A 21637-nucleotide genomic window follows, 5' to 3' on the forward strand; every position below is an offset into this window, starting at 1 on the left:
CCAATCTTTTCGTGTTTCCCAAGAAAAACTGTTCTGTGCGGCCAATCCTGGATCTCAAATGTCTCGACCAACAACTTCTTATCCGCCATTTCTCCCATTTCTCCGTTCGGTGGCGGCATCTATGGATCAAGGAGAGTTTCTTTCCTCGGTGGACATCAAGGATGCCTACCTCCACGTTCCAATTTTTCCCGGACACCAGTGGTACCTCCGCTTTGCGGTTCAGGAAGGTCATTATCAATTTGTGGCCCTTTGGTCTGGCCACAGCGCCACGAGTCTTTACCAAGATTCTGGTGCCTGTGGTAGCTCTGTTGCGGTCAAGAGGGGTCTCAGTGATACCCTACTTGGATGACCTCCTCATCAAAGCCCCCACCAGAGCCCAGGCCCTGGAGAATGTGAGCCTCACTCTTCAGACCTTATTTCGCTTCGGGTGGATGGTCAACCGAGACAAGTCAGTTCTCTCCCCCACCCAGTCTCTTGTCTTCTTGGGGCTTCAGTTCGACTCTGCCTCGGCTCTGATTCGCCTTCCGACGGACAAACGTCTGGCCCTTTTGTCAGGAGTCCGCTCCCTCCGGATGCCATCCGTTCTTGCATGGAAGTCCTGGGTCGGATGGTGGCAGCCATGGAAGCCGTACCCTTTGCCCAGTTTCATTACCGTCCTCTTCAGCTGGCGATTCTTGCACGATGGGACAGGTCCCCTCTCTCTCTCGATCGCAAGATTGTTCTCCCTCTCCGGACCCGTCGGTCTCTCTGCTGGTGGCTCCGCTCCCCCTTCTTCAGGGGCGTTCGTTCCACCCCCTCCACTGGCAGGTGGTCACGACGGATGCCAGCATGTCGGGCTGGGGGGGGGGGGGGGGTTTCAGGGATCAGACGGTTCAAGGCCTCTGGCCTCCCCAAGAAGCCCTTCCTTCCATAAACATCCTGGAACAGAGGGCGATTTATCTTTGTCTGAAGCATTGGGAGTCCCTGCTTCAGGGCCACCCTCTCCGTGTCCAGTCAGACAACGCCACGGCTGTGGCGTACATCAATCGACAGCGCGGCACTCACAGCTCAGCGGCCATGTCCGAGGTGTCAAAGATCCTCCTTTGGGCGGAACAAGTAGTTCCAGCCATTTCGGCGATTCACATTCCGGGAGTGCTCAACTGGGATGCGGATTTCCCCAGTCGGTCCTCAGCCGACCCCGGAGAGTGGTCTCTTCTTCCGGAGGTGTTCGCGCAGATCTGCGACCTCTGGGGGTCCCCAGACGTGGACTTCTTCGCGTCTCGACACAACCGAAAGATTCCGACGTTTGTGTCAAAGTCCAGGGACCCCCTGGCTCTAGCCGTGGATGCCCCAGTAATTACATGGTCGGGCTTCGTACTGCCCTACCTGTTCCCTCCTCTCAACCCTCCTTCCCAGGGTTCTGAGGAAGCTCAAGGCGGAAGGAGTCCCCGCCATTCTGGTGACTCCAGACTGGCCTCGAAGGGCATGGTACGCCGACGTGGTCTGGCTTCTGGACGACATTCCGTTTTGTCTTCCACTTCGTCCAGACCTACTGTCACAGGGTCCCCTTTGCCACCCCAATTTACAGTCGCTGCATTTGACGGCGTGGCGGTTGAGACCGCGGTTCTAAGGGCCCGCGGATTCTCTTCCCAGGTAATTTGCACCATGCTCAGGGCTCGCAACCCCTCCTCTGCTAAAATTTATCACCGTACCTGGCGGGCTTACTTTCGTTGGTGCGAAGCTCAGACTTTTTCTCCTGTTACCTTTTCCGTTCCCCGTCTCCTCTCCTTTTTGCAGTCGGGGTTGGAACAAGGGCTGGCTCTCAGTTCCATTAAGGGTCAGGTTTCCGCCCTTTCCATTCTCTTTCAGCGTCCTCTGGCTTCCAATTCGCATGTCCGGACCTTCTTTCAGGGCGTGGCACATGGTGCCCCCCCCCCCCCCTTACCGGTCCCCTTCTCCCCCTTGGGACTTGAACTTAGTTCTAGGCGCTCTTCAGGATGCACCCTTTGAGCCTCTTAGGGAGGTTCCCCTTCGCCTCCTATCCTCGAAGGTGGCTTTTCTTATAGCTATTACCTCCATTAGGAGAGTATTTGAACTGGCAGCTCTCTCCTGCCATTCTCCTTTCCTGATAGTTCATCAGGACAAGGTTGTTTTACGACCAGATCCGTCTTTCTTGCCTAAAGTCGTTTCGGCTTTTCATCTCAACGAGGACATTGTTCTTCCGTCCTTTTGTCCTGCTCCTTCTCATCCCAGGGAGTGCCTGCTCCACAAATTGGATGTGGTACCAGCTGTTTGGACTTATCTTTCCGTCACCTCTTCCTTTTGCCAGTGCGATTCTTTTTTCGTCCTTATGGAAGGCCGTCGTAAGGGACAGCCTGCTTCTAAGGCCACCATATCTCGGTGGATCCGATCTGCTATTTTGGAATCTTACCCCACCCTTCAGGGGTTTGGCTCATTCTACCCGCTCTGTGGGAGCATCTTGGGCTCTGCGAAACAAGGCCTCCTGGTCGTCTTTGCACACTTTTTCTAGATTCTACCAGGTTCATACTTTTGCATCAGCTGATGCTAGTCTGGGCCATAAGGTGTTGCAGGCGGCGGTGGTACAGCCGACTGCCTGACCTTTTTTCTCTGCCCACCCAAGGGACGGCTTTGGTACGTCCCAGAGTCTGTGTCCCCCAATGGAGCAGATAGAGAAAAGGAGATTTTTTAGACTTACCGTAAAATCGCTTTCTCGAAGGATCCATTGGGGGACACAGCTCCCGCCCATTTTCTGGGGTTCCTTTTCGGTTATCTGTCCAAGGGAGTGCTCCGTTATTGATTGATCTGGTTCTCAGACAGTTCATGTTTTATTTTTTTATTTTTTTCCTTTGACCTGTCGGTCTCCTCCTATTGCTCTGAGACTAAACTGAATTGCTCAGTGGCCTGGAGGCGGGTATATCCTGCTGGGAGGAGCTGACTTTTTTGTTACCATAGTGTCATGCCTCCTAGAGACAGCAGCATATACCCAGAGTCTGTGTTACCCAATGGATCCTTCGAGAAAGAGATTTTACTGTAAGTCTAAAAAAAAATCTCCTTATCTCCTATCTATCAATAATATTCTACCAATGAAGAAAGTTAACAGACTGGGATTATGGCAACGACCCTTGGCGTGTAAATCTGGACAAGAATTGCAAAATGGAATGTTTAAACCAGTGTTTCCCAACCCATGTGCCTCCAGCTGTTGCAAAACTACAACTCCCAGCATGCACTGACAGACCATGCATGCAGGGAGTTGGTATTTTTGCAACAGCTGGAGGTACACTGGTGTGTAAACACTGCGGTAGTCTGTTACCAAACTCAGTGTGTTCCAACCAGTGTGCTTCCAGCTGTTGCATAACTAGAACTCCCAGCATGCACGGTATGTCAGTACATGCTGGAAGTTGTAGTTTTGCAACAGCTGGTTGTTTGCCCCTCCCCCATGTGAATGTACAGGGTACATACACACAGTTAGGTTTACAGTGAGTTTCCCACTGCAGCTCGAACGCACTGTGAACCCAACCGTGTGAATGTACACGAAATACACTACACACACCCCCTTACACTGTTAAAAACCAAAATTTGTAACTCAATTTCTCCCAAGTATGGAAATATCCCACATGTGGATGTAAAGTGCTATGTGGGCGCACAACAGGGCTCAGGAGACAACCATCACGCCCCCTCCCATAGACTTGCATAGCGGGGGCGGGGGTGACGTCACACGGGGGCAGAGTTGTGATGTCACAATACTCCAGCCCCGTGGTCGGCACCCGGCAGTTTGTGAGCTGGCACCGCAGCGTGCCGCTCAAAGAGGTGGGTGCTGAATGCAAGATTGCGGTCAGACATCTTATCCCCCATCCTTTGGAGAAGGGATAACATGTCTTAGGGCCAGAGTACCCCTTTAATCGTATGGACCTACAGAATAAAGATAAGGTGAAATTTTTACCGAAAAATGCACTGCGTAGAAACGGAAGCCAGCAAAAGTTGCAAAATGGTATTCTTCAATATTGTCGCACAATGAATTAATCATGGTGGCGCGTAAATGTACGTCATGGTGACGTGGTACTTAACGCACCATGACGTACCACCATGATCGTGAGCACTGGAGCGGTGCTCGCATCTTGCGCGGCAGGTCCCGGCTGCTATCAGCAGCCAGGGACCCGCCGGTAATGGTGGACATCCGCAATCGCGCAGATGTCCGCCATTAACCCCCTCAGATGCCCAGATCACGGCATCTACGGCAGTGCGGTTCTTTGAATGGATTATCGGATCGCCCGCAGCGCAGCCGCGGCAATCCGATCATACAGCATGGCGGCCGGAGGTCCCCTCACCTGGCTCCGGCCGTCTCCCAGGGTCTTCTGCTCTGGTCTGAGATAGAGCAGAAGATCACCGATAATACTGATCAGTGCTATGTCCTATACATAGAACTAAACAGTATTAGCAATCAAAGTATTGCTATAAATAGTCCCCTATGGGGTAAAAAAAAATTGAAAAATCCCCTCCCCCCCAAAAAAAGTAAAACGTCCGTTTTTCCCATTTTACCCCCAAAAAGCGGTTAAAAAAAATACACATATTTGGTATCGCCGCTTGTGTAAAAGTCTGAACTATTAAAATATATTGTTAATTATCCCGTATGGTGAACGGCGTAAATGTTAAAAAAAAATTAAGTCCAAAATTGCTGTTTTTTGGCACATTTTATAAAAAAAAAAAAAAATGAATAAAAAATGTATAAAAAAGTAAAACCTAAGCAAAAAAACTACAGATCATGGCGCAAAAAATGAGCCATCATATACGGAAAAATGAGAAAATTATTGGTGGTCAAAATAGGGCAATTTCAAACATACTAATTTTGTTAAAATGGTTTGAGAATTTTTTTTAAGCGGTACAATTATAGAAAAGCATATAACATGGGTATCATTTTAATTGTATTGACCCACAGAATAAAGAAAACATGTCATTTTTACCGGAAAGTGTACACCGTGAAAACAAAACCTTTCAAAATTTGCTAAATTGCGGTTTTCTTTTCAATTTTCCCACATAAATATTTGTTTGGTTGCGCCATACATTTTATGGTAAAAGGAGTGATGTAATTACAAAGTACAATTGGTGACGCAAAAACAAGCCCTCATATGGGTCTGTGGATGGAAATATAAGAGAGTTATGATTTTTAGAAGGCGAGGAGGAAAAAACGAAAATACAAAAATAAAATTGGTCTGTTCCTTAAGGCCAAAATGGGCCTGGTCCTTAAGGGGTTAAATAGTACCTGTCACAACACCAATTTTTTTTAAGAGCTTTAAAAAGCTCTATTTTTACCTATTTTCCTGCTCACATATTATGAGCTGCCGGCAGGAGGATGTGGGCGTGCCCCAGAAGGTGCAACGTCACTGAAGCCTGCTGGGGGGGCCACTTCCCCCTTCACATCACGCTTCACCGAGGAGGAGCAGCAGCGGCTGGGAGAAGGTGAGACCCCTCTGACACCTGTCTCTGGCCGGCCATGTCTGGAACTGCTGCGGGCACAGCGCTCGCTCCTGCAGTAATGTGCTTGTCACGTGTCCCGGGTGCAGTCTGAGATTTCGGACTCATGCCAGGCATACATTTAGGAACTTGTTAGTAATACATTACTTTGCAACACACACAAACTTTTTTCTTGATAGGTACTCTTTATGGTTTGTTCATACTTGCTTTCTCTGTACTATTAGTAGCAGTGGTGGTAAAAAAAAAAAACAACACACACTGCACATGGTGCCAGGAGTCAGATCCTTGCTGATTGTCTATCCTAATAGGTCATTGATTTGTAATGCCTGGACACCCCCTGGCAGGATCACCCTGACTCGCTGCATCTTTGTGTCTCCAACTGTCAGTAACGCTCCAGCCTCTGGTAGCAGCAGGTGGGCAGCAGCATTTGTCAGTCTCCCTGTTGGGTAGTGGTATCCATATGTAGCTGCTATGATGCCCACGTGGAAGATGGTGGTAGTAGCAGTGTAGGGCCATTGATAAGCATAGTACTCCAAATAGAATTATTGGTATCTCAGTAGCATGCGGACCTTACCTGCACCCTAAGTGCTTTCCTGGTGGCCTCAGCATCCTTTGACCATGGAGGTCTACACGTATGAGGGTAGTCTTGACCCATTAGTGGTAACGTTTCTGGGTGCAGGTGTGCCCGTGATGTTAGGTACAAGGATGTTGAACCTGACGCAGGTGTAAACTTTACTCACAGGAAATCTTTCACCAGTCTAACCAGCACTAACCTTTCAGTATAGGCTTGTAGTGCGGGTGACACCTTGACTGGAGATCCACTCTGCATCTAGACCCCTCTCCTCCGCTGTGAAATCACTTCATGACTCTTGTGGTCGGCTGCACATGTGGAGGAGAGAGGTCTGGCTGCAGAGTGGAGCTCCATCCTGCAGCATAGAACCCTCAGCACAGGGGGAGGAAGCGCTTCCTATGAACATGATGAGGGGGCTTGGCAACTCCCCCGTGCTCTTAGCTCCTCATTAGCATATCAAGAAAAAGAAGAATATTGATGCAAATCTGGGATCGGTAAGTATCTTTTTTAGCAGTATCACCTGCACTTCAAGCCTATACTAATACGTCAGTGCAGGTGATACTGATGACAGACTCCCTTTAAAGGGGTACTCCGCTGCTCAGCGTTTGAAACAAACTGTTCCGAATGCTGGAGCCGGTGCCTGGAGCTTGTTACATCATAGCCCCGCCCCCTCAATGCAAGTCTATGGGAGGGCATGTCACGCCCCCTCCCATAGACTTGCATTGAGGGGGCCAGGCGGGACATCATGAGGGGGCGGGGGTATGATGTCACGAGCTCCCGGCGCCAGCGTTCGAAATAGTTTATTCCAAATGCTGAGCAGCGGAGTACCCCTTTAAGGCAGAGAATAATGACAAGTTTACACAGCTTTAGGTTACAATCCCCTTTGTCACTTTTTAGCAGTCTAGGGAGTCTCTAGAGAGGACTTAAAGAACTTTAGAATGTTGCTTAGAGGATATAGCCCAGAAATAGATTATCTTTATTGAGAGAGGTCTTCACCGGTTGGCTCCCTGTGGTGGATGCTTAGAATATGGTTCATTGAACTACGATACCCTAGAGCAAGGCGCAGGATGGTGAAGGTTGTGGCATATATGTTGCATAGCACTGGCTCTTGCTGGAGGCCAACTAGAAAGGCAGTACATGCAGGAGGGCAGTTGTTCTTTTCTCTTCTGATGATACTCTTCTCTCTGAGGTGAAATATGGATTTTTTTGTAGATACCTTCACCATGCACTGGATGCAGCTTGTGGATGTATATTAACTCCACACAATGCCGTGGTTCACTGTCAATGACCCAGAGCGGACTGGAGGGAAACTGGAACAGGATTCTCTGGCAGAGCCAGGGTTAACTAAGCTTCTGCTCAGCAGGCTTGCTTTCTTCTCTGGCTTAAGGGTACATTCAGACGAGCGGAGTTACAGCACGTATTTCGCTGCGGATCCACCGCTGAAGGACCTCTGTATGCTGCTTTTACATATGCCTGCTCGGAGCGGCAATACGCCGCTACAAGCAGACACACTGCGATGTGCGAGTCGCCGCACGCATGAGCATTATACTCGCACATCGCGGCAGCTCTCGGCCTAGCTCATAAAGCAGGAGGAGCGGCCGCGATGTGTGAGAGTACACCGCGCATGCGCAGCAACTCGCACATCGCTTCAGTGTGTCTGCACGTAGCGGTGTATTGTTGCTCCGAGCAGGCACATGTAAAGGCACCATACAGAGGTCCTTCAGCGGCGGATCTGCAGCGAAATACGCGCTGTAAATCTGCTCGTCTGAACGTACCCTAAGACTACACTGACTAGACTAGACCACCTTCCCTTTTCTAGCCGGCACTAGGGAGGATTGGGTTTGGGGACTCCTCTCACAGAACTTTCTAGAGCAGTGGTCTCCAACCTGTGGACCTCCAGATGTTGCAAAACTACAACTTCCAGCATGCTCGGACAGCCGTTGGCTGTCCGGGCATGCTGGGAGTTGTAGTTTTGCAACATCTAGAGGTCCGCAGGTTGAAGACCACTGTTCTAGAGGCTTCTAGCAGTGTTTGGAGGATCATGTGACCAGCTTCTCATACATGTTACAGAATTCCCATCAATGTTGGCAGCTCAGAGAACATTAACCCTATTATCCAGCAGTATAGAGTAATAGAGTTCCTATTAGACCTGTTTAAACTCACAGAGGGAGATTTATCGAAACCTGTGTAGAGGAAGAGTGGTGCGGTTGCTCATAGCAACCAATCATTTTTCACAGGACTCTTTGAAAATGAAAGGAGCAATCTAATTGGTTGCTACGGCAACTGCACCACTCTTCCTCTACACAGGTTTTGTTAAGCCTCTCCCACAGTGCCCAGACGAATATACTTACGGGGGGGAAATTCATCAAAACCTGTCCAGAGGAAAAGTTGCCCAGTTGCCCATAGCAACCAATCAGATCGCTTCTTTCATTTTTGAAAAGGCCTCTGAACAATGAAAGAAGCGATCTGATTGGTTGCTATGGGCAACTCAGCAACTTTTCCTCTGGACAGGTTTTGATAAATCTCCCCCACGGCGTTAAATCTACTGCTGCACTACAACCTATAGTCTTCAGAAGAAGATAGACAAAGTACTGGGACACCACACTGCATTTACCTTATCAATTCACTATTCCCGGTGTTGATAATATTACTTCTGCTGGATGTTTGGGTTATTGTGTAAGGCTGGGTTCACATCACGTTTTTCCCAATACAGGAGCGCATATGGCTGGGGGGGGAGCTATAACCGGGCGCTCCCGTATCCCTACCGTATGCCGCCTGTATGTAATGTTTTTCAATGAGCCGACCGGAGTGAACCAGCTGGCTAATTTTTGCCCGTATGCGATTTTCTACCTGACCTAAAACCATGGTTGACTCCCGTCGGCTCATTGAAATACATTACATACGGGCGGCATACGGCAGGGATAGGGGAGCGCCCGGTTTTAGCTTCCCCCAGCCTTATGCGGTCCCATATTGGGAAAAACGTGATGACGATCCCATATTGGGAAAAACGTGAGCCCAGCCTTATCCCTCTGAGCACTGTTTCCCTCCAGCTGTTGCAAAACTACAACTCCCAACATGCCCAGAAAGCCAAAAGCTGTAAACCCTGCAAAAGCATGAACACACAATTTAGGCCGGGTTCATACCACGTTTTTGCAATACAGTTCCCATATACGTTTTCAAATTGAAAACCGTATGCCAAACGATGCATCAGGTTGTGTCCGTTTGGTATCCTGTACGGTTTAGTCAGTTTTTTTCCCGTACCCAAAACCTTAGCCTACCACGGTTTTTGGTTCGGGTGAAAAACTGTATTGAACCGTATACGTTTTGTTTGTTTTTTTAACATGGGAGTCCATGGGAACCGTACAGAACTGTATGTGCGTACGGTTCCATCCGGTTTTTAACTTTGCACAGTTTTTTTTCTTGGCATTTCAATCAAACAAGTGAAACTTTATTCATAATAGAGTGAAAAACGTATACAGTTTTTTCTTAAAAGACAGATGCAACCGGACATCATTTTTCAAACCGTATACGGGTTTAGATTTGTACACACGTTTTGATGCAGTTTAGTCCGGTTTTGAGGAATCCGTTTTTTTTTTAAAATCAAAAACCTGATACGGGAACTGTATTGCATAAACGTGGTGTGAACCGGGCCTTAGTCGTAGAATAAATCCTCATAATGTAGCTCCTGTATTAATTAATCCCTTTGTACGTTGCATTAACCTGTTCTCAGGTGCTTGTGTCACTTTCCCAGTGTCCCCCAGGAGCCATTGTTGATGTAATGGTACCATGGGACCTCATGCTTTCCTCTGCCCTATCCACAGGACTGTGCCGTGTAGAGAAGGCTGCTGCATACTGTTTGGGTCGGAGCTCCTCGGTATAGGCCTGGCCCAACTCTCTTCTAAATACAGAAACTGCAATGAAGAATGCAAAGGATGACAGTCAGGACCATCACATCACAGTAAGTGCATCCATACAGGATCTCCACACCTATAGTCTGCCTTATATATATATATATAGCTATATGCCAGTGTTTCCCAACCAGGGTGCCTCCAGCTGTTGCAAAACTACAAATCCCAGCATGCCCGGACAGCCTTTGGCTGTCCGGGCATGCTGGGAGTTGTAGTTTTGCAACAGCTGGAGGCACCCTGGTTGGGAAACACTGCTATATGCACTCTATTGTCCCCTGTCCCATCACCAGTTCTGATAGCTTCCCCCTACATTTACATACAGTACTTGTGTCAGTGATACCCTCTGTTTTTAGCTGCACCTGCTAAATATAGTTTATGCTTTTTTATTCAGCTGTGTTCAGACCTGCACTGTGGCTTCTGTTTATAAGGGAAGGCATAATAACCCTGTGTAGGATCTGTCACTGCATGGATCCTAATGACGCCTGAGTTCATTCACTTATAATGGTTGCATTGTAAATTCTTCCCTTGCATCATTGGTATGGGTGTGTATACATAGGTGTAGCGGGTATGGCACGGAGTATGATTTTTGTGTGTTGTTGTACATTTACAGGTTGCTGTACGTATTCGTCCTCTCAATAAGGCTGAAATAGAGGAGGGCATGCAATGTATCACATATAAACTAGGAGAACTAGTAAGTAACCTTAATTGTCTATCTATCTATCTCATATCTATCTATCTCATATCTATCTATCTATCTCATATCTATCTATCTATCTCATATCTATCTATCTATCTATCTATCTCATATCTATCTATCTCATATCTAACTATCTCATATCTATCTATCTCATATCGATCTGTCTATCTCATATCTATCTATCTCTAATATCTATCTATCTATCTATCTATCTATCTCATATCTATCTATCTATCTCATATCTATCTATTTATCTCTAATATCTATCTATCTCATATCTATCTATCTCATATCTATCTATCTCATATCTATCTATCTATCAGAACAGAAAACTAGAACAGCACAATGTGTTGAGTGGTGGTGCTAGCTGGATAGCCCGGTCACAGGTTCCAATAAATCCAATAGAGAAAACAGCAGCACTCCAAAGTTTCTGTGTATAACGTGTGGCTTTATTTACCAAACATCACAGGATGTGACGTTTCAGCCGTCTCGCACGGCCTTTGACAAAGGCCGTGCGAGACGGCTGAAACGTCGCATCCTGTGATGTTTGGTGAATAAAGCCACACGTTATACACAGAAACTTTGGAGTGCTGCTGTTTTCTCTATTGTATCTATCTATCTCATATCTATCTATCTCACATCTATCTATCTATCTATCTATCTCATATCTATCTATCTATCTATCTATCTATCATCCCTGCCTCTTTTTCCTGATCCTCGCAGTCTTATGCCAGGCTGTAAGACAACCGACTGCAGCAGGAGCCTCCCCCCTCTATCTTATTTTCAGAATGCATTTTTTAAATGTTAAGCTACGTCCCTTTTATCAAAGCCCCACCCCTTCAAGCTATTGCCCAGTTGAAAACGGAACAGGTCAACAGGGGATTAACCCTTTGTTCGGAAATAATATTAGTTTCAGGAAGGGGTCTCCATATTGATATATGCAGCGGTCTCCATATTGTGAACCTTCAGCTGTTGCAAAACTACAACACCCAGCATGCCCAGACAGCCAACGGCTGTCCGGGCATGCTGGGAGTTGTAGTTTTGCAACAGCTGGAGGTCCACAATTTGGAAACCACTGCTTTAGGTATACTGTAATTCTTCTATCTATGAATGATCATTGTTTAATCATTGAAAACAACTCCCGATGACATGGCTTTTATATATATAGCTCACATATATAGGTGCGGTGCACAGATGAGTGTCCATTTGGGACTTACCAGCCAATGGCTTCCTGCAGTTTCTGAAGAGTATCTATTCCCCATGGAGAAGCTTCTGTGTACTGTTCTCTGCTTCCCCCTGGAATACATTAGTCCACACATCTTACATTAGATAAAGGAAACAATATCAATTATATGCAGGGGCATCGTCCTTCTGACCTTGACTTCTTTATGAACTCGTCTTGAAGTTTACAAGTAGATGTCTTTCCTTTACTCCTCAATATTAAAGGGGTACTCCGGTGGAAAAAAAATGTTTTCTAATCAACTGGTGGCAGAAAGTTAAACAGATTTGTACATTACTTCTATTAAAAAATCTTAATCCTTCCAGTACTTATCAGCTGCTGTATTCTACTGAGGAAGTTGTATAGTTCTTTCCAGTCTGACCACAGTGCTCTCTGCTGACACCTCTGTCCATGTCAGGAACTGTCCAGAGCAGGAGCAAATCCCAATAGCAAACCTCATTAGGACAGAGGTGTCAGCAGAGAGCACTGTGGTCAGACAAAAAAGAAATAAAAAAAGAAAAGCACATCCTGTGGAGCATACAGCAGCTAATAAGTACTGGAAGGATTAAGATTTTTTAATAGAAGTGATTTACAAATCTGTTTAACTTTCTGGCACCAGTTGATTTAAAAAAAAAAAAAAAAAAATGTTTTCCACCAGAGTACCCCTTTAAAACTGCCAAACCAAGAAGGACAACCCGTAGGGCGGGTTACACAAATCGAGACAATAGCAGATGTCTCTAGGATCTGCAAATAATCACACAATATTTGGATATTTATGCAACAATTCGCGGGCCGTACAAATTTATTAATAAAAAAAATGTGTTCTCATCCCCCTGCCCCTCCTGTATGTAGCTTGCTACCTGAAGAGAAGACTTGCCCTGTAGGTAGTTTTTCCCCTATTGTTGATAGGCTGACCCCTGTATGTAGAACCCCCTGTAGGTAGTTTTCCCCCAGTATATAGGACCCCACTGTTAGTAGGTTGCTAGGTTTCTCCTGTATGTAGGACCCCCTTTGGTAGCTTGCCCCTTGTAGGTAGGACCCTCCTGTAGGTAGTTTTCCCCCTGTATATAGAATACCACTGTTGCCCCCTGTATGTTGGATCCCCTTTGGTAGCTTTCCCCTTATAGGTAAGACTCCCCTTTTGGTAGCTTGCCCCTTGTAGGTAGGACCCCCCGGTAGGTAGCTTGCCCCTTGTAGGTAGGAGCCCGCTGTAGGTAGCTTGCCCCTTGTAGGTAGGACCCCCCCCAGTAGGTAGCTGGCCCCTTGTAGGTTTGTAGGTAGGACCCCCCTGTAGGTGGCTTGCCCCTTGAAGGTAGGACCCCCCTGTAGGTAGCCGGCCCCTTTTAGGTTTGTAGGTAGGACCCCCTGTAGGTAGCTTGCCCCTTGTAGGTAGGACCCCCCTGTAGGTAGCTTGCCCCTTGTAGGTAGTTTTCCCCTTGTAGGTAGGACCCTCCTGTAGGTAGCTTACCCCTTGTAAGTAGGACCCCCTTGTAGGTAGTTTGCCTCTTGTAGGTAGTTTGCCCCTTGTAGGTAGGACCATTCTGTAAGTAGTTTTCCTTCGGTATATAGGCCCCTCTGTATGTAACTTGCCCTTTATATGTAGGACTCCTGTAAAGATTAAAAAAAATAAACACCCTTACCTCGGCTCCCCCACAGTCACTGACATCTTGTCTTGATTCCAGCTCCTGCCTGTGACCACTATACACCAGGAGCGTATCTACCTTCAGGACCTGCGCGATGACATCACTCATTGTGTGCCTCCCAGAGGGAGAGATACTCCCGGCCTCTAGTGGCTGCAGATTGATGCTGCCTGTGGCCTAGAGGCCTCACAAGCTAGGATGTGCTAGGGCAGAATTTGGGTGGAATTACTGCTGAATTTATGTGTTCATTACAATGGGATTCCGCAGCGGAATTTCGCAAAATATGAGACTGATCTTTTATTGCGCAGCAGAATGCCCGTCGCAGAGATTCTGCTGTCTGAATGGGACAGCGGAATCCCATTCAGATCAATAGGCATGAAATTACGGCAGAATTTATCAGCAGAACCCACATGGGAATAACGCTGTGTGAACAGATCCTTACTTTGAAAGGTTCCTCCTGCCTTAGCACCTGGGCCCTTGAGCAGCTATTATGGCTGTAGTTGTTAAAGGGGTATTCCTGCTTTATGTATCGCCCCCTCCATTTATGTCTATGGGAGGGGGCGTGACGTCCCTAGGGCGGCATGACCGTGACGTCACGTCCCCATCTGGGAAGCAGCGCCCGGCACAGGGGGCTGCACCGAGATCGTGGAGGCCCCCATCGGCGGGATCCCTGCGATCATACATCTTATCCCTATCCATTGGATAGGGAATACCATGTATAAACCCGGAATACCCCTTTAAATAAAATGACGCCATTTTTTTTTATACCCTATTCTATGGCCATTTTTATTTTTATTTTTAAAGGGCTATCCTGGAAAAACTTATATATATATTTCAACTGGCTTTAGAAAATTAAACAGATTTGTAAATGACTTCAGTTTAAAAATCTTAATCCTTTCAGTACTTATGAGCTGCTGAAGTTGAGTTGTTCTTGTCTAAGTGCTCTCTGATGACACCTGTCTCGGATACTGTCCAGAGTAGAAGCAAATCCCCATAGCAAACCTCCTCTACTCTGTGCAGTTCCCGAGACAGACAGAGATGTCAGCAGAGAGCACTGTTGCCATACAGAAAAGAACAACTCAACTTCAGCAGTTGTTAATTATTGGAAGGATTAAGATTTTTCAATTGAAATTATTTACAAATCTGTTTAACTTTCTGGAGCTAGTTGAGATTAAAAAAAAAATAAAAAAAAAAAAAGGTTTTTTCCCTGAATACCCCTTTAATTTTATGATTTTGCAAAAATACTGACTTTTTCTTTTGTTAACTTTATGTAAATGTTATGACTGTATTTTTGGAATGAATATGGCTTGTTTTACACTGTGGGAACATAGCCTGATCCTGCTTTTCTGTTTGTTTGTTCAGTTATTTGGCAAGAGAATCTAGACCCCGAAACCTATAATCTAGATACAAGTGTACATGCATATGGTGATTTGGTTGGAATATCCCATTATTGGGAATGGTGGGGAACAACACGTACAGTAAATGGGCGCAGATAATTGGTGTATAACCAGCTGATTGCTCTTTTATTCCATCTCACTTCAGATACTGCTGAAGGATCCAAATGAAGATCCAGAGAATGGCTGGAGGGGGAATTGTTCCCGGCAGAGAACATTTGTGTTCGATAAGGTGTTGGATCAGAATGCTTCCCAGGTGATGCTCTGTAATATTTATTACTATTCATTTTTTTATGCTAAACTTTTTTTAAATGGGTACTCCGGTGGAAAACTTTTTTTTTTAATCAACTGGTGCCAGAAAGTTAAACAGATTTGTAAATTACTTCTATAAAAAAAAAATCTTAATCCTTCCAGTACTTATTAGCTGCTGAATACTACAGAGGAAATTCTTTTCTTTTTGGAACACAGAGCTCTCTGCTGACATCATGACCACAGTGCTCTCTGCTGACATCTCTGTCCATTTTAAGAACTGTCCTGAGTAGGAGAAAAGCCCCATAGAAAACACATGCTGCTCTGCACAGTTCCTAAAATGGACAGAGATGTCAGCAGAGAGCGCTGTGGCCATGATGTCAGCAGAGAGCTCTGTTCCAAAAAGAAAAGAATTTCCTCTGTAGTATTCAGCAGCTATTAAAGTACTGGAAGGATTAAGATTTTTAAATAGAAGAAATTTACAAATCTGTTTAACTTTCTGGCACTAGTTGATTTAAAAAAAAAAAAAAAAAAAAAAATTTCCACCGGAGTACCCCTTTAAACTGTATGAAGTCCCCAGTTTAAACAGAATAATCTTACCAACGTGTAAAAGAAAAAAAACAAGCTAATGTCTTCCAAAAACAGTCACTCCTGTCCTCAGGTTGTGTGTGATATTACAGCTCGGCACCGTTTACTTCGATGGAACGGGGCTGCAATACCACGCACAGCCTGACAACAGGGGAGGCGCTGTTTTTGGAAGAAATCAGCTCTGTTTTACTAATTCTGGATAGCCTTTTAATCGATAAACAGATCTAAGTCCCCCCCACACACACTTTGGGTCTGATGACTTTTGGGTCAACAGATTTATTGTGGGCCGGGACTTGTGGACGCAATACGGATGCAAAAATGTGTTCATATTATGCCTAAAACTGGCCTTAGGGGGATTCCAGATAATAAGAATAGTTTTTTGTCGCCAAAAGAAAGACATTAGGGTCCAGCACACAGGGTAACCCTACTGTCTGCCCTATACATTGTAATACCTCTGCCCTGACACTGAGTATTGGGGCAGAACTAAAACATATGAAGGAAGGAGCCATTGACCTATAGACCACAGGTAGGTGCCCCTATTCTTCTCACTATGGTGGAGATTTATCAAAACCTGTCCAAAGGAAAAGTTGCCCAGTTGCCCATAGCAACCAATCAGCTCGCTTCTTTCATTTTACAGAGGCCTTGTTTAAAATGAAAGAAGCGATCTGATTGGTTGCTATGGGCAACTACACCACTCTTCCTCTACACAGGTTTTGATAATTCTCCCACTATATCTTTATAGACTGGGGCAGTGTTTCCCAACCAGGGTGCCTCCAGCTGTTGCAAAACTACAATTCCCAGCATGCCCTTCAAGGCATGCTGGGAGTTATAGTTTTGCAACAGCTGGAGGCACACTGGTTAGGAAACATTGGACTGGGGAGTAGTGTTATAGCTTTGGTGAAAGTATAAGGGTGTGAACAGACACAACATTACTTTGGGCTGGAAAAAATGCCACAAAATAATGCCACTTGGTTTTTGAAGGTAGTTCCTAGCAGAAAAAGCTCTGTAATTATTATAAGAGGTCTGGGCTATGCAAAGGTTTAGAAACCAGTTCTCTCATGGCAGAGGTGTCGTTACAGTGTCTCACTAAAAACTCCATTAAATCTCTGTCTCCTTTTAGGACTGTGTGTATGAATCAACTGCAAAAAGCCTGGTAGAAGGTATTGTTTCTGGGTACAATGCTACTGTCTTTGCTTATGGCCCAACAGGTAATCTAATCTATCACTATCTCATATCTATCTATCTATCTCATATCTATCTCATATCTATCTATCTATCTCATATCTATCTCATATCTATCAATCTCATATCTATCAATCTCATATCTATCAATCTCATATCTATCAATCTCATATCTATCAATCTCATATCTATCAATCTCATATCTATCTATCTATCTCATATCTATCTCATATCTATCTATCTCATATCTATCTTTCTCATATCTATCTATCCATCTATCTATCTCATATCTATCTATCTATCTATATCATATCTATCTATATCATATCTATCTATCTCATATCTATCTCAGATCTATATCATATCTATCTCATATCTATCTATCTCATATCTATCAATCTCATATCTATCTATCTCATATCTATCTATCTCATATCTATCTAATATAGAAAGAGATATGGCACTCTCTAGTTAGAATGGTGCCAGATTAGGGTCCCAATCCTTCATCAAATGTGAAAATAAATTCGGCACTCTTGTTAATCAGAATTTTAGATTTTATTCCGCAGTGTAGCAGTCTAACAGAAAATACATATTACGTTTAGATCCAAACACTGGATCTTCATCCGATATCTGTAATAAATCAATATAAGGTCATAAGAAAAAGACCAACAATAATATTTGTAACAACATAATTGTATAGGCATAAGAGTAAGACAAGGATCAGGGAAGCAGTTGTTATGGAGGCAACTCTGGATATCATGGTAAGTATATATGATACAGTGAAAAGAGGATTGATGTGATCCTGTCTTCCCCTAGCGACATACAAATAGTATCACAGAGATAATACCAAAGAAAGTAATATTAAATAAATTGTATATCAAATATTAAATAAATAAAGAAATGGATTGTATAACAGAAGCATTCTTAGGGATCACGTCATTTCAGTAAAGAGAGTAAGGCAATATAGTGCATATATAGAGAAAACAATATCCATATGTTACAACAATGATCCCATAAACCATGGTATTGATGTACAGCATAAGTTAAAGAGAAAAAACATTTTTCAATCACAAGGGGACAGGCATATGATTTCAAGGAGAACCAGCCACAAAACACATCTAATGGGATTGAGGTCATCCATACGGTAATTCTTAGAAGGGCAGCCACATGGAGGGTATGGTTGTGCAACCTAAGGGCATTTGTAGTGGGATTCTAAGGAAAAAGACCGCCAGGGACACATGTGCATAGTAACGATGTATGGTAACAATATATGGTACTCACCTGTAGAGTGCTGCGGAGGCAGGAATAGTATGGCCTATAGCCAGGAGATAAGAAGCCGTGTAGGGATAGTAGTGAAGAAGTCCGTTTAGAAATAGCGTCCCGACCGGACGTGACGGGAGCCCACTTCCGGTATGTCGATTCCACATTCGAAAGGGGCCAGGAGAAGAATGCGCTTGATGCGCATGTACGGTGCAAAAAGAGACATGGAACGCAGGATGCGCTCCACAGAGAGTCATGTGATTGGAAGAATACCCGTGGAACGCAGTATGCGCAGTATCCTGAGTGCTGACAAGGTATAGCAATAAGTAGGCGTAATGTGGATGCAATATTGCTTCAATGAATGGGTAGGAAGCGTATGAAAGTTATATGGGAATATTATCAGGGTAATTGGATGGACATTAAATGGTGTGATGTAGTCGGGACGTAGAAAGGGAATAAGAAGAGAAAGGCGAGAATTGTGGGGAAAGAAAGAAAAGGGGGGGCAGGCGGGCAAATGAGTGAGGAATAAAGTGTAAGAACAGAATGACAGTAGAGTGAAATGTAAGGTAAAGTGACGAAAGAAAATCTAGAATAAGTAATGGGATAGTGACGGAGAGAACGGGGAGAGCGGGCACAGAGTAGTAAAGTAGAAGTGGTAAGAAAATTGTAGATAGGGTAGGGAGGGAAGATAAAAGTAGTGAAGGTAGAATGTATATGGTGAAAGAACAATGGTAATTGTGACATGAAAAGGATACCGTGGTCAGAGGATAGTAATGGTACCGTGGTCAGAGGATAGTGATGACCTCCACAGCATCTCAAGTGGCCTAGAAAAAGATAATCAGATTATTAGTATGGTATAAAAGAATTTACATAAGGTTCGACTATGTCAACTGTGCAATCTCATATCCCCCTGTTGAGGCCAAGGGGTTCCAAAGTTTGTAGCGTATGTATCCAATACGCCTCTCTTTTTTTGAGGGTGCTGACTCTGTTGCCACCTCTCCGTGGTTGTGTCCTGCGGTGATAAAATGATGGGGGATAGGTAATAGTGTGTTCTTCCTTCTGATTGTAGACTTGTGTTGGGAAAGGTGGTCTCGGATGTGCTGGGTGGTCTCCCCAACATAACCGAGGCCGCAAGGGCACTTGATGAGATAGACAACAAATGATGAATCACACGTAAAAACCTTTGATAGGATATGGTTTACCCGACAAGGGGTGGTATACTTTAGTAATGCTATTGCATTGTACACAGTGAAGGCATGGTGAAGTGAGTGTAGTTTGTCTTGAAACCCTGGTGCTACCAATGTCGGTTCTGATCAGACTATCATGGAGATTGGGTGGTCTTTTAAAACAAGGTAAGAAAGGTTCTTTGAATTCAGGAACATTCGGGGGTGCTCTGTGAAGTAAAGGCCAGTGTTTACGGATAATCCCCTGTATTTTGTATGCATAGGGGTGCAAGGTATGTACGAATGGAATACGATTGGAATTAGATTTTCTGAGGGATGGATCCCTTTTATTGGAGCAAGATTTGAGAATATGATCAGGGTAGCCTCTGTCTCTAAACTTTTTGGACATTTCTTCCAGTCGTTTGGTTTTGGTATCTTCGTCCGATACTATCCTTCTGACTCTATCAAATTGTGAAGTGGGTAGAGATTTTAGTGTAGCTCTAGGATGATAACTGGTATAGTGGAGTAAATTGTTCCTGTCTGTCGGTTTCGTATAGAGGTCAGTGGATAGAAGGCCCTGGTTGTTAATGTTAACGGTAGTGTCTAGGAAACTGATAGAACTCTGACTGTGATGCATGGTAAATTGTAGCTCTGGCCATATACTATTGATGGAATTCTAATAGTGATTCTATGGGGCCCCCCCATATGCAAAAAATGTCGTCTATATATCGTTTCCAAATTTGTGCATGTTCACAGAAACTGGGATTTGTGTAAATGAAACCATCCTCGAAATCTGCCATGTATGTGTTGGCATAAGGGGGGGCCACATTGGATCCCATACCGGTTCCTTGTATTTGAAGGTAGAATGAGTCCTGAAACATGAAATAGTTATTGTGTAACACAATCTCTAATAAGGCATTACAAAACTCGATGTGTGTACTAGCAAGGTTGGATTTCTGTTGTAGACGAGTAATGGCGGAAAGACCTTTCTCATGTGTGATGGAAGTGTACAGACTATTGACATCAAAGGTGAATAAAATGGTGTTCGGAGGTACTTGAGGAATATCTCTGATGAGCTGGAGAAATGTGCCTGTGTCCAATAGAAATGATGGTGTATTTCTGACAAGTGGGGTGAGAATTTTCTCTGGATAGAGGAGATAAGATGGAATCGGTGGATGCGACTATTGGCCTCCCTGGTGGTTTCTGTAGGTCTTTATGTATTTTGGGTAGGGTGTAGAGAACTGGGGTTATGGGATTGTTGTTAATGAGGAATTCTTTCGTTTTGAGGTCTATGGTCCCAGATTCTAAAAACCTATTGACAGTCGTGGTAATTTTCTCTGTAATGTGGCTAATGGGGTCTCTATCCAGTTTCCTGTATACATTGTGATCTGATAACTGTGATGTGAGTTATTTGACATAATCCTGTTTGTCTTGTATGACTATGGCTCCGCCCTTATCGGCGGGTTTAATGATAATCGTATTGTCATTGCGTAGAGAATGTAGTGCTTTGAAGTCTGTGGTATTGAGGTTGTTATAGAAGTGAAGATGACCCTTGTCAATGTCTTTTCTGATGTTGGCAACATCCTGATTGACAAGATTAATAAAAGTTTCAAGAGTCGGGGAGCCTCTAGGTGGTGTAAATCTCCATGGTGTTTTTAGGCCTAAATCACTGAGATTAACCCCTTAACGACGCAGGACGTATATTTACGTCCTGTGCCGGCTCCCGCGATATGAAGCGGGATCGCGCCGCGATCCCGCATCATATCGCGTCGGTCCCGGCGCTCATCAACGGCCGGGACCCGCGGCTAATACCACACATCGCCGATCGCGGTGATGTGCGGTATTAACCCTTTAGAAGCGGCGGTCAAAGCTGACCGCCGCTTCTAAAGTGAAACTGAAAGTGACCCGGCTGCTCAGTCGGGCTGTTCGGGACCGCCGAGTTGAAATCGCGGCATCCCGAACAGCTTGCAGGACACTGGAAGGGCCCTTACCTGCCTCCTCGGTGTCCGATTGGCGAATGACTGCTCCATGCCTGAGATCCAGGCAGGATCAGTCAAGCGCCGATAACACTGATCACAGGCGTGTTAATACACGCCAGTGATCAGCATGAGAGATCAGTGTGTGCAGTGTTATAGGTCCATATGGGACCTATAACACTGCAAAAAAAAAGTTACAAAAAAGTGTTAATAAAGGTCATTTAACCTCTTCCCTAATAAAAGTTTGAATCACCCCCCTTTTCCCATAAAAAGAATAAAACAGTGTCAAAATAAATAAAAATAAACATATGTGGTATCGCC

General features: G+C 44.9%; 1 protein-coding gene and 1 long non-coding RNA gene across 4 annotated transcripts in view; one reads left to right on the forward strand and one right to left on the reverse strand.

The window, feature by feature from the left end:
- Positions 1-6409: 6409 nt before the first annotated feature.
- The window catches only part of LOC130285093 (kinesin-like protein KIF19), an 86001-nt gene continuing 70773 nt past the window's right edge, over positions 6410-21637 (forward strand). The window contains exons 1-5 of one of the 3 annotated variants that reach the window (XM_056536289.1): positions 6410-6534; positions 9862-9998; positions 10559-10639; positions 15047-15154; positions 16856-16943. In XM_056536289.1, coding sequence (XP_056392264.1) covers positions 9957-9998; positions 10559-10639; positions 15047-15154; positions 16856-16943 — 319 coding nt within the window. In that variant the 5' untranslated portion in view covers positions 6410-6534; positions 9862-9956. Of the gene's footprint in view, positions 6535-8499; positions 8629-9861; positions 9999-10558; positions 10640-15046; positions 15155-16570; positions 16717-16855; positions 16944-21637 lie in introns of those variants that run through there. The other 2 variants (XM_056536288.1, XM_056536290.1) reach the window with 2 other exon arrangements.
- LOC130285098 (uncharacterized) lies at positions 9829-16320 on the reverse strand. The gene is made up of 3 exons (XR_008847246.1): positions 16249-16320; positions 11863-11941; positions 9829-9951 (listed from the first exon to the last, which is right to left on the reverse strand). It is a non-coding gene; the product is annotated as an uncharacterized LOC130285098 (long non-coding RNA).

The sequence above is a fragment of the Hyla sarda genome, chromosome 8, assembly GCF_029499605.1.
Source record: "Hyla sarda isolate aHylSar1 chromosome 8, aHylSar1.hap1, whole genome shotgun sequence".
Lineage (NCBI taxonomy): Eukaryota > Metazoa > Chordata > Amphibia > Anura > Hylidae > Hyla > Hyla sarda.